This window comes from Giraffa tippelskirchi, chromosome 4 (assembly GCF_054371585.1).
Source record: "Giraffa tippelskirchi isolate mGirTip1 chromosome 4, T2T-mGirTip1v1.2.pri, whole genome shotgun sequence".
Classification (NCBI taxonomy): Eukaryota; Metazoa; Chordata; class Mammalia; order Artiodactyla; family Giraffidae; genus Giraffa; species Giraffa tippelskirchi.
This window is the reverse complement of record NC_137278.1, coordinates 133,504,298-133,516,720: the sequence shown is the minus strand read 5'-3', so window position 1 is coordinate 133,516,720 and position 12,423 is coordinate 133,504,298. Positions and strand designations below refer to the sequence as shown.

The 12,423-nt window shown below is 49.0% G+C and overlaps 1 protein-coding gene across 3 annotated transcripts in view; it reads right to left on the bottom strand.

Annotated features, from left to right (window-relative positions):
* COL2A1 (collagen type II alpha 1 chain) overlaps positions 1–2,215 on the bottom strand; it is a 30,354-nt gene extending 28,139 nt beyond the window's left edge. The window contains exon 1 of one of the 3 annotated variants that reach the window (XM_081589108.1): positions 1,902–2,215. Coding sequence is in view for 2 of the 3 variants with exons in the window: in XM_081589106.1 (XP_081445232.1) it covers positions 1,902–1,986 (85 nt within the window). In the remaining variant the exon portion in view is untranslated. The remainder of the gene's footprint in view (positions 1–1,901) is intronic. The other 2 variants (XM_081589106.1, XM_081589107.1) reach the window with 2 other exon arrangements.
* Between the last annotated feature and the right edge of the window lie 10,208 nt (positions 2,216–12,423).

Sequence of the window (12,423 nt, the reverse complement as noted above, 5' to 3'; positions counted from 1 at the left end):
GGGGAGGCGGGGCGTGCCCGAGCCCCAGGTTACTGACATTCCTGACGTCCACGCAGACTGCGTCCTTCCCCACGTCACGTCTTTGAGTCCACTGACCCAGGGGAGTGGGTTACCCGGCCAGGATGCGCTAGGGCGCAAAGCCAGCGGCTCCAATGGTCTGCCCCGGGGAGGGGGGAGGGGGGCGAGGAGCGACTGGACGATCTGGGCCCAAAGAGCTGTGGAATTCATTCCCTCCTAGGAAAGTTGCGGCGCTGAGAACGCTCTGCCACTTAAGTGAGCGCCTCTAATACCAGATGGAGAGTTTGAGGATTTTGAGAGTCACCTAGCTAATTCCATTGCGCACTATGGCAGAGATCAGTCAAGAAGACAGCTTTGTGAGTGTGTTCGTGCAAATTTAGGACAAATATACAGTCAATCCGAGCCGGGGCCACTTAGAGACACCGTATTCCAACAAGTGTTGTGGGCGTGCCTCCAGCTTAGTGCACCTTCCGACCCCCTGGCCTGAGGCTCCTTGCAGCTGCGCCACGGGCTCCAGTTCTGCCCCTGTCGACCACCCTAACGAATGGAAAGTCCTTCTGGGCCCGCAGCCTTCTAAACTCTCCAGAGATAGCCTGGTGGCAGGCGAGACTGCAGAGAATCGTCGGCAGACGGACTTTGATTTCCATACCTTCCCCCCAAATTTCCCCTGCGATTGATTTACAATCTGTAACATACAAAGACAGGGCTGGAATCCCAGCCGTCGGAAACGTGCCCAAACACGTGGAAAAAAAAATCTTCTCTACTTAATACACTTTCCAGGCTTCATTTGTCCTAAATATAATCCCAGACAGTGTGACTTTACCAAAGGAGATGATGGAAAGGTGCGGTTCGAACTGCCTTTGGACCAGATTGTAAAACTGCCATCTCTATCTACGGTCGAAATTGTTATAGCAATCGACCAACCGTGTCCCACTCCTCTGCTACATACACACACACACACACACACTCGCTCACTCACTCCTGGCAGAGCCTCGGCTAGTTTCAGAAACTTTTATAAAAGTAACTCATTGTAGTACCTGGGCGGGGGGGGGGGCGGGGGGGCGGGGGGGCGGGGGGGCGGGAGGGGACGGATGGGGGTAAGACGGCGGGGAGGGGGCGCTATTTTCCCGGACGTTTCAAAAGCAAGGTCTGGTTGGAATGTTATCGCCTTTCAGATGGCCTCTCCTGCGGGAAGTTTCTGTATCTTTTAGAGGGAAGGGGAAAGCCGAGATGCCAAGAGGGCTGCACCTTGCTCCTGGGCCAGTCATGAAGGGCAGAAAACCCACGAGGGGCGCTGAGATCTCAGGGTGTCTCTCCGAAGCCCTTCTTCGTGACCTCGGGTTTCAGCCTACTAGTTTCAGAGCATCTCCTTTGTCTAACTTCCCTTTGAACCCCAGACACCGACCCCTGGACACGACTGGGAATTCAACCCCTTGGCGCTTGCTCGCTTCTTCGCTCGTGCTCTTTCTCTCCTACTTTTCCTAAGATCTATGGGCCACAACCTGTTTTGCTGAACCCTGAGTGCTTGGGTGAGGCAAGCAGCGTGCGTGTGCGCTTAATTATCAAAGCTGGTTAAAGAGAGCGCGATTGAATCTAAGCGCAAACTTCCGACCCGACGCTTTGCTTCTTGAATATTCCTGCGCAACGCCAAGGACCGGCAAATGCCTCCAACCACGACCCGCAGGGAGGACGCTCGGACAGAGCCCCAGACTTGCACAATTCTACTCAATGAGCTTCTGCGCACCCGGCACCCGTCTCCGCGCGCCTTGACCCCGGAGCCGCTCTAACCCATACCAGCGGGCTCCACAGCGCGAGAGGGCCAGGGAAGAGGATGCTGAGGGTCGACACAGAAGGGTGGCAGACGGGGGCTGTGGACGACTTACGGACATCCTGGCCGTGACACCGAAGGACAGCGGCGACGAGCAGCGTCAGCAGCACCAGCGTCTGGGGAGCCCCGAGGCGGAACATGGCTCACCGCGGGGCCTGGCGGAGCCGGGCCCGGGCGGAGCGCAGCGAGGCGGCAGGAGCACGGCGTGGGTCCGGGTCTCTACCGCGCCCTCATGCAGAAGGCCTTCGGAGCAGGAGGAGGAGGCAGGAGACCCGGCAGCCCAGCAGCGCTCTGCGTCTTCTCCCCGCCGCGGCGCCCGTTATATGCGCCCGGCCTCTCTCGAGGCTGGCGAACTCGCCCAAACCGCGGGCCGCCCCGGCCCCCCGCGGGGTTGTAACCTGAGACCCCGCCCCCGGAGCCCGCCTGGGCCCAGCCAGAGCCCGCACCTGCCTGAACCGGACCCCCCTTCTCCGCTAGCCCTGCTTCCCGCCCCCCACTCTAAATGTGCAGAGTGGCCTGATCGGGCGGGGCGCAGAGACAGCCCCTGTCTACCGCTCCCCCCCCCTCCGCACCATCCCGGGCTTCGGCGCTGCCCTCTCCGACCACAGGCGGGAAGGGGGGCCTCCGGCCCCTCCCCTCGGAGTTCTGCCCGGATTGGAGGGGTGGGGGTGTTTGCAGAGGCGCAGGCCGCGAGCCCTAGACCGTGGACGGAAAAGACTTGGGAGGGAGGAGGGGAAGCGGTAGAAAGAAGCAGAGGGGGAGGGAGAGAGGGGCATCGCATTGGGTCCTTGGGTGGCGGGCGAGGGGAAGGGCTCAAGGAGAGCCCACGAAGTATCAGGAGTCCTAAATCTTGGAAACTGGCAAGCAGGGCCAAGCTTGGGGCGGGGGGGGAGGGTCGTCCCGATCTATTTTCTAGCCCCTTCTTGGAGCACCTGGCCCCTGGACTCCCACCTGGAGGTTCAGAACAACAGCGCCCCCACCTCCCGCCCCAACTCCTCCCCCATCCAACTATGCGGTGAATGAGCTTCCTCTGGAAGCTCAGCAGACGTTGACCCGAGCCGAGCGCCGGGAATGAGGCCGGTGTTACAGCACAGATGGAGACCTGTGTGAAGGTGTGGGGGACGGGCGCAGACCCTGGGGAGGAGGCGCGAGGAGACACAGAGGACGGGTGGGGGGCAGTGAGGCGAGACTACACCGTGCTCGCTGCCGAGGTGGGGGGCTGTCTAGTTCCAGGCTCAGCCTGGGTGTCTGCTCTCCCTGGCCGGGGTTCGGTAGTCCCTGGGGGGAGTGGGCGCTGCCGGCGGGGGTTGAACAGCTCTGGCCAGGGACGGTCGGCCACTGCTGCAGCCCTGGCCCGGGAGGAAGGACACCGCTCCAGCTGGACCGAGTTCTGTGAGCCAGGGGAGAAGCCAGAATTTCCTAGCTGGCCCCCTGGCCCTCACTTCCCACCTCATCTCACCTTGGCCTAAATGCTGCCTTCTCCCCTGGGCTCAGCTGTGCTGTGTTGGCTCCAGGTGTCTCCATTAATACGGGGAGGAAAAGTTCCCTAACAGACCTCCTTCCTCTTGAGTAAACGGTTTTCTATCCCTGAGGATTGTAAGGTCCCCCAAGGAACTTTAGGCAGAAATGCAAACTTTCACAAAACTCAGAATTTGGAGCTTGACTTAACCAGTACTCCCCTCCCCAGTGATGGGGTTTCTGCGGCGCTTTCCTTCCTTGAAGCTGAAGCCACTTAGAAGCTGCTTTTCCCACCCAGGTTTCAGTCTTCAAGGAGGCTCTGGGCTTCTCCTCCCTCTCTCTCCACCCCATCATGCTCTGATGCTTCTCAGAATAAAGCCCTGAATTCCAAGTGTGCAGAATTTAACTTCCGTGCAAGTGTGGGGCTGGAAAGTGAAGGGGCTTACATTGTTTAAAGAAATACATCCATACTTTGTCTGGATGGAGGTGGGTGAAGGTTTAAAGCACTGGTTCCAACTTCTCTACCTGCCCTAAGCCTTCCTTGGCTGTTTTCCTGTCTTCCTGTTCAAGTCCTTGTGTTAAGCTCTGAGCCTTGCCCGAGCCCCAGCCTCTGGCCAGAGAAAGCCAGTCTTACCCCCTGAAATGTCCTATGCCCTTCTTGGAGGCATGGTTTCTATTTTCTCCATCTAGAAGGTAGAAAGACCAAATTTCACACATTTCTCAAGACCCCCTATGTTGAAGCCCTTCTGAGAGTCTTTTCTGATAACTCTAGAATGCAATGGCTCCCTGCCTTTCTGACTGCATCTGGCATGTATAGCCTGTATCCACATCCTATATTCTAAGCTACATATGTTTTTTATGTGGTTTTCATTCCCTCCTTCCCCCCATATTCACTGGTCTTATATTAACAATGAGTCTAGACACTCCTTGGGGACAAGAAGAGTGCCTAGCACAATTTTAGCAGATAGGAGTATTTAAGTAAACCCCTTTGGATGAATGCAGTTAGATGTAAAATCTGATTTATTTTCTGATGCAAGCAATCCATAGACAGCTATAAAGCAAGGCATTTATACAACTGATTTTTAAAAAATCTGCCATAAAAATTCAACAACAACAACAACAAAAGTTTGGGTGAAGACACTCAGATGAAAAAATTAAAGCCTGTTTCAAAGTGATCTAGTTCAGTGGGCAACAAAGTGATACGTACTTCTTTTGGTCAGTTGCTTTTGATTTTGTACTCTGGGTGATTCATCTTTGCAGTAAACTGTATCTACATGTAAGAGCTCTAGAGTCTGTCCAATAATAATGGTTCATTTGTGAATACAAAATTTAGTTCTCTGCTCCTCATGAGAAAAAAAGAAAAGATTTTTGCATCAGAGATGAGAACTGACAAAAGCAAAATAAAATTAAATTGTCAAAGCCAAAATAGACTATGGAAATTATTTAAATTCTAAAGTCAACTAAACACCAATACCAATATTTTACCCACCCATGAATCCAACTACAATTTTAAAACCTCTAACCTGTGACTCACACTGGGACTGAAACTTTATGTGGGGAGAAAAAAAAAATCATTGATTTGGAGGTTACTTACCTAGTAATCTCAATATCCAGAACATAGCCAAGAAACTGAAAAAAAGGAGAAAAACCTGTGAGCTGGGGGAGAAGCAGCAGGCAGAATTCTGGGCAGACAGAATTTGTTATGTGCAAAACTTATCCATTTTATGTGTAGTAGAGTCCCTCTTATTCTGTCCATGTTTATTCATAGTTTAGATATTGTGTTAACAGATAGTCATCTGACCTCACCAATTAGATGCAGAAAAAATGAGGTCAGATAGGGGAGCAGTTGATGAAACACAGTAAGATAGCAAGAAGGGACAATAAGACGGGAGATAGAAAAGGAACCAATAAGATAGATAATAAATGAGAACGTACTGTACAGCAGGGAACTCTACTCATACTCTTTGGTGACCTAAATGGGAAGGAAATCCAAAAAAGAGAGGAGATATATATATATATATATATATATATATATATATACACATATGAATATATATATAGCTGATTCACTTTGCTGTACAGCAGAAACTAACACAAAACTGTAAAGCAACTATACTCCAATACAAATTTTTAAAAAATAAAGTGCAATTTTGCCCATGCCAAGAAAAAAAAGGAATCAATTAAAAAAAACCTGATAGGGTAGGGGTAAACAGCCCTGGAGTCCTTAATGATTCCAGGGAGTGTCCTGGCTTACAGCCTCTGCTGCTCTCCCTGTGGTTCATAATAATAAACTTATATGTCCAACAAAATGTTAACTCAAGCTTATTATGGTCTCTTTGGGGAGAAAGGGAAATCTGTATTCCATTTTAGAAAAGTCTCCATTAAACATAATGAAAATAAATGTTTGTTCGTTTAATGTGAAAAATCTTATGTCCTGGCAGTGTTGGATAGATGAGAAGCACTGAAATGTCTATAACTGTAGAAATGGAATCAAAGAGCTGCTGTTTCCCCCACTTAGTTGAAGAAGGGCATGGATGGCTAAGAATGAAGGTCCCATGTGGCAATCATTGTCCACTTACATCTTTAAGTACGGCAGACCTAATATTAGAACAGTTAGAAATTAAACAGACTTCATCAGTGTATCTACCCCAAATTACACCCATTCAGTGAGGCAGGTGGATTCAACCCGTCATCTTGTGTTGTGTAGACAAAATCCGTCATTTTGTGTTGTGTAGACAAAATAACCATTTCACTGTTTTTCTCTCTTTTATGGCAATATTAAATTTGGACCTATAGTGGACATAGCCTTCCCTATTGGGAAAGATATTTATAGGTAAACTGTAAAGAAAAGATCTCTTTCTCTCCCTCTACACAAATCCCATTTAAAAATAGTGATAGAGTGTGGAAGGATTCACATTCCAAAGAGGTAAGCCTGCCCCAAATATGGCAGGTGGTGAACGCACACACTTCACTCAGACAGCCGCGGTGGAGGGAGAGCGGGGCCAGCCTGCTTCTGCTGGTTGACTCAGTTCAGACATCCTTTCAAGATGTGTTTATGTTTTCCTTTGGCATTTTTGGGGCAGAGTAACAGGATCAGGACTGTCCAGGATAGGGCTTCTAGATTTATGATGTACATTCCATTTCATGAGCATAAATGTGTTACTATGTAGTCCCAGCGCAAACAGTGTTAAGAATCCGACCCTGTCTCTTCCGTCCTGTCCCAGCACCATCCAAATTCAGTTTAAGTGCTCATACTGAACACTCATTTCTGTACGAAATGAGGATTCAGAGAGAATTAAGATACTGTATTTTCATCTTCAAGGGAAATAAGAAAAAAAGACTGTGAAAGATGCTGCAAGCATGTTATCCTCCTCTTTAAAAATAAACAAACAAAACCAGAAAGAACAGATATTCTGGAAGTTGTAGAGCAAGCTTGGGAAGGTTTCCTAGGAGAAGTGAGTCTCCAAGGATGAGAGGAGTGTTGAAATGCGGAGGTACAGTGAGAGGACAGGGTGGCACCTATAAGAAGGCAAAGAAGAGCAGATGAAGCAGAAGACATGGCAGGGGGTCCAGACCAGTGTGGAGTCAGCCATGGGGGCCAGTGGGAGTAAGATGTAGTAGTAGGGGGACTTCCCTGGCGGTCCAGTGGTTAAGACTTCGCCTTCCGATGCAGGGGGTGAGGGTTCGATCCCTGGCAGGGAGTTAAACCCCACATGCCTCCGGGCCAAAAAACTAAAACATAAAACAGAAGCAATCTTGTAACAGATTCAATAAAGACTTTAAAAATGGTCCACATCAAAAAAAAAATCTTAAAAAAAAAAAAGATGTAGTAGTAGGGATGAGAAGGAGGCCAGACACAGAGGACTCTGTGAGTGCCACTAGTTGTCACTGGGTCTGGCTCAGACCTGCCTTTCTTACTTCTCATTCTTTCCTCTTCTACTTATCTCCTACTAGATAGACCTTTGGGGCAAAAGAGAAAGACATCTGGCTTTCTAAAACTTTCTAAAGTCTTACTTTTTGAAGAAGTAGCTGTACTTTTATATGCACATGACCTTCCTATTTCACTATTTTTTTTTTTTAAAGCACAGCCTGTTCATGCGATATCTCACATTCTCTTGAAGCATATGGCTTTCTGGCTTTAAGGAACATGTGTGTTCTCATTAACTCTTGCTGGTTCTGGGGTGAAAGGAAAAACATCAGGGCCTCGATGCAGAGATGCTGGACCACTCCCAGCAGGGGTTGCATTGAAGCAACTGTGGTTGTCCAGCCACAACTGTCTCCAACAACCAGGAAGCATTTACTCTGGACACTTGTCTGGCAATGGCATGGCGCTGTGGCTCCAGGGGACACACTCTGAGGGACTGACAACCCACCAGATGCGTGAAAGTGGGTGGCTTCTATCTCCTGTCTCCCTCCTTTGAACTCTTGCACTAATATATAGCCCATCCCATGCAGTTGTACCCTTATTCATTCATCCATCTATCCCTCAACCATGGAGAAAAATCCTGTGTGAATTTATTCACATGTCTTCTTGAGAACAGAAGCTATCATTTTTACATTTACAGTTCCCCCAGTGAAGTCTTCCCTGATGGCTCAGCAGGAAAAGAATCCACTTGCAGTGCAGGAGACACAGGAGATGCAGGTTCGATCCTTGGGTTGGGAAGATCCCCCGGAGGAGGAAATGGCAGACCACTCCAGTATTCTTGGATGAAAAATCTCATGGACAGAGGAGGCTGGTGGGCTACAGTCCAATGGGTTGCAAAGAGTTGGACATGACTGAGTGACTAAGCACAGCACCCACAAAGTCTATTTAGTATAGTGTGGTCACGTAGTGTTCTAAATTCTCGCTATGGTAAGAGTGGTCCACAGAATCCTCTCAATCAGATTTGACATTTTACTGGATCTCCAGATAACTCATGCTCTCATTAGGGGTGAAGAAGTGCCGGCCTAAAGATTGGTTTGAAGGTAGTGGTTTGCGGCACCAGTAGAGTGGGTGTTGTCTGCAGTTCCAGACGGCCGTGATCATGCGTGCACTGCATTTGCTGTCATGACAAGGAGGGGGCCTGAGTGAAAAGGTGCCAGACAGAAGTGAGTTGAGGGAGAGGGATGGACAGAGGTGGGAGAGGAGATGACAGATGCAGGACTTTGGAAAGACTGCTGCTGGGGGCGTGAGTGGGGTAACTCTCAAAAGCTGTCTTCTTCTGCCGTAGGTGAGGGGTCACTTTTCCCATGTTCCATTTCTCTGATAGGACGTGGAGCCGGAGCCAGGAAGAGATGAACACTTTCTGGAGCTCGAGTCCTGAACTCCATGGAGAGAGTGCTGGAGCTGAGCCGAAGCGGAGGCTGGTGTCTTACCTCTTCCCCACCTCTCGGGGACTCGTGACCCATGAACTCTCCCTGGATGAGAATTATCATGGAAAAGAGCCTCTGGGCCTAACAGGGTACATACCCCTCAGAGAAAGCCAGGCTCCTGGAAACCAAGTTTATTCTACCCCAGTGGGTAGGGTGGACCAGCCCTCCAGGAAGTCCTTGAAAAGCTCAAGGGAACGTGTGGTAAGCTTCTAGTGGATTCCTCTGCCAAAAACAACCTCGGGAGGGAGCAGAAGGACATGTGTGAGCCCTTCCCCACCCGCAAACCCAGTGAGGGCACCTCATGTGCCCTGCTGAGGGAGGCACCTGTCCAGGGCCAGGCAGGGCACCACCCTGCTCCGCATACCCGCCCCACATTCCCGCCTGCAGGCCAGCCGCTCTGCTGACACCTACCCACCACCCCTGACACCCGCCCCCCAGGCTCCTGGGCTCAAAGCCAGGGACTCTCCTTTGACTGTCTCCCCTTACTCTGTCCCCCTTCCTGCCCCTTCCACCTCCTGTGCCTCGGCCGGCATTCCTCCCACTGCACTGTGTCGAGCACCAACACAGAACCATCTATTTGACGTGGACCCTGTCCTAAGGCAGATCACCGCCTCGCAGGGAGACAGTCACAGAAGGAGCCAAACTACAAGTAAACAGGCTGCAATATGACGTATATCCGGTATGAGGCAGCTCAGTGCAACGCCATTTGTGGACGCACTCTGCTCTGGCATTTAGCCGAGAATAGCTCTTCGCACAGTTTTGGGTGGTAGAAGCAGCTTGGTCACATCTGTGCCACAGTGTGACTATTCAGTGGCTCCAGAGATCTGCCACCCACCCCCCTCCATCCCTAAATAGAAGTTTCTTCGTCTGGCAGCTCAACTGAGATACCAGCAAGGCCCCCACAATGGCTTTGCTCCTTGTCCTGTGGGGAGCCTGCCCGGGAATCCTCAGCTGGTTGTACAAGGACTCCATTCTGATGGGAACAAGAGAAATGAGTCCCTCTTGCACCCCTGTTCCTTCCTCTGCCAGCCTGTCAGGATGCCTGTCTAGTTTTAGCCTAAAAGTTCTTAGAAATGCGCATACCCTTCCTGTGGTTCTTGAACTTGCCCAGGCTGGACAAGGCGACTGCACTGCCCAACTCTATTCCCTTAGGCGAGTTACTCGGCTTCTCTGAACTTCATCCAGAAAGCAGGGATAACGGCAATTTGCTTCTGGGCTCATCGTGAGCATAAATGAAATACAGATGTTGAGCTTCAGCAAGGCGCTCCTCAGAGGAGGCTCAGAATCATGTTTCTTATCTTTATCCCTGCTTTCCGTGGTCTCCAACCTTTTTATTCCCCCCTGCCCCACCTGCCTACCACGCCATAAAGAAGCAATCTCGTGTCTCTGTTTTTAATTTAATTGCTTCCTATTAACACTTTTGTCTTACCCAATATGTTTCCTAGCGTTTGGATGACAACAATTGGGATCTAGCTTGACTGATGAAGATCCTGGGATGTGAGGTGTAGAACTAAAAGTGTTTTCGTTGTTTTGAAGTCAGTAACACAAACTCAGGATTCACAGACTTTTATATGACCTGGAAAGGAAAGTTGGCACTGACGATACATAGACTCAATACTTGGGCAAAACTTCTGCCTAAGAAAGAGAACAGAAACTTCTCAGTTTATCATGGAAGCTAGGAAGACTAGGATAGCAATTGAACTTCTCTATGAGTATCAGTTTAAACAAAAAGTCCAGTTTGCTTTAACTGTGAATAGACCAAGATTTGGAGAGAAATTTCCCTTCAAGGTTTTTTGATCCAGTTTGATGAGAAGCTCTGGAGAGAGAGAAGCTGGTTCTTCTCAGGTATCAATAGCACCAATGCCATACGGTTGAAGGGGCGAAGGGTTAAGGGCTCCAGCTCTCTGGCCATCGAAAACTAGCCTATAATTTACAGCTGACTCTCCTTATCTGTGGTTCTTACATGTATACAGCTCAGCATCTGTGGATTCAACAATTGCAGACTGTATAATTCTGTAATATTTACTATTGAAAAAATAGTGGGTTGGGAGAAGTTCAGTTATCCCAGAAGCAGTCTATGCAAGGTGAATCCAGCAGTAGGAAGTGGTGGCTGGAAGTGAGAAGACGAGAAAAAAGCGATTTCACAGTGACAGTCTAGACGGGTGGGATGAGGAGGTGAGGTGGGAGGGAGGTTTAAGAGGGAGGGGATATATGTTTACTTATGGCTGATTCACGTTGTTGTATGGCAGAAACCAACACAACATTGTAAAGCAAGTATCCTCCAATTAAAACTAAATTAATGAAAAATAAAAAAGCAATTTCATTATCATCCTTACAAGAAAATTTAAAGAAGACCTGCCTATATTATGTGTTTTACTGGAGATACAAATTTATGTAATATTCTATTTCTTTTCTTGAATGGCTTGCAAATCTCTTGGGCATAGAGCAGTGGGAAAAACACTGGCCTTGGAGTCAGGAAACAAATCTTACCCCTCCCCATGCATCTAACTGCTGATGCTGAAGCTGAAGCTCCAATACTTTGGCCACCTGATATGAAGATCTGACTCATTGGAAAAGACCCTGATGCTGGGAAAGATTGAGGGCAGGAGGAGAAAGGGATGACAGAGGATAAGATAGTTGGATGGCATCATCGACTCAATGAACATGAGTTTGAGCAAACTCTGGGAGATAGTGAAGGACAGGGAAGCCTGTTGTGCTGCAGTCTACAGGGTCGCAAAGAGTCAGGCAAGATTCAGCAACTAAATAACAGCAACAACAAATGCATCTAACTTGTCTTGTGATCTTGATCCAATTGCTTTACTCTGTGAGCTCAGATGTTTCATCTGTAAAATGAGGTAGCTGCACATGGTTTGTTTGTTTGTTTGTTTTTTGTTTTTTTGGGGTTTTTTTGTTTGTTTGTTTTGATGGGGACCGTTTTTAAAGTCTTTACTGAATCTGTTACAATATTGCTTTTGTTTTATGTTTTGGTTTCTTGGGCTGCAAGGAATGAGGGCTCTTAGTTCCCTGACTAGGGATCAGTCCAGCACCCCTTGCCTTGGAAGGCGAAGTCCCAACCACTGGACCATCACGGAAGTCCCTGCTTGTGGTTTTGTGATGAGAGGCACTTGGTTTCTTTTCCTCTCCCACTTCACTGTAATCCTACTTTCACTGTCAGTGGCCCCTAAATTGGATCTGACAATCAACCACTGTGAAGCTAAGAGGCAAAGGGTTTAGCCTTCCCACCCAGTATGACTAAGTCAGGTGGAACCTCCTCTACCAATGGGCTCAGCACCTCTCTCCCAGCTCCACTGGGGTCCATATTGGTTGCCTGAAGAGAAGCAAAGTGATTAACCAGGAATAGGAAGTAGGCCGTCTCCAGCACTCTCCTCTCCACAAGACCCAGAAAAAAAAAATCCCTTGAGAAGAGAGAATCTGTCTAGATTTGTCATGTCTGAATTGGGCTTGGAAGATGAAATGCCCCATTCACTGAACTTGTGTGTCCTAGTCCATCCTCCAGGCTGGAATGACTGATAACAGCAAATGCTCTGAGAGGTAATCACCTGGAACCCTGTACCTTCTGGCCTGAATCATGGGCTGGCCAGAGGTAGGGGAGACATTCCCAGTGCAACCTAGTCATACAGCTCTGCCGTGCCCATTGAGCTGTCCTGGATAAAACTCCAGGACAATGTTAATTGATGCCCAAGTAGACATCAGTCAATCAGCCAGTATTGATGTTAACACTTGCCTGTGGACAAAAGCATGAGTGT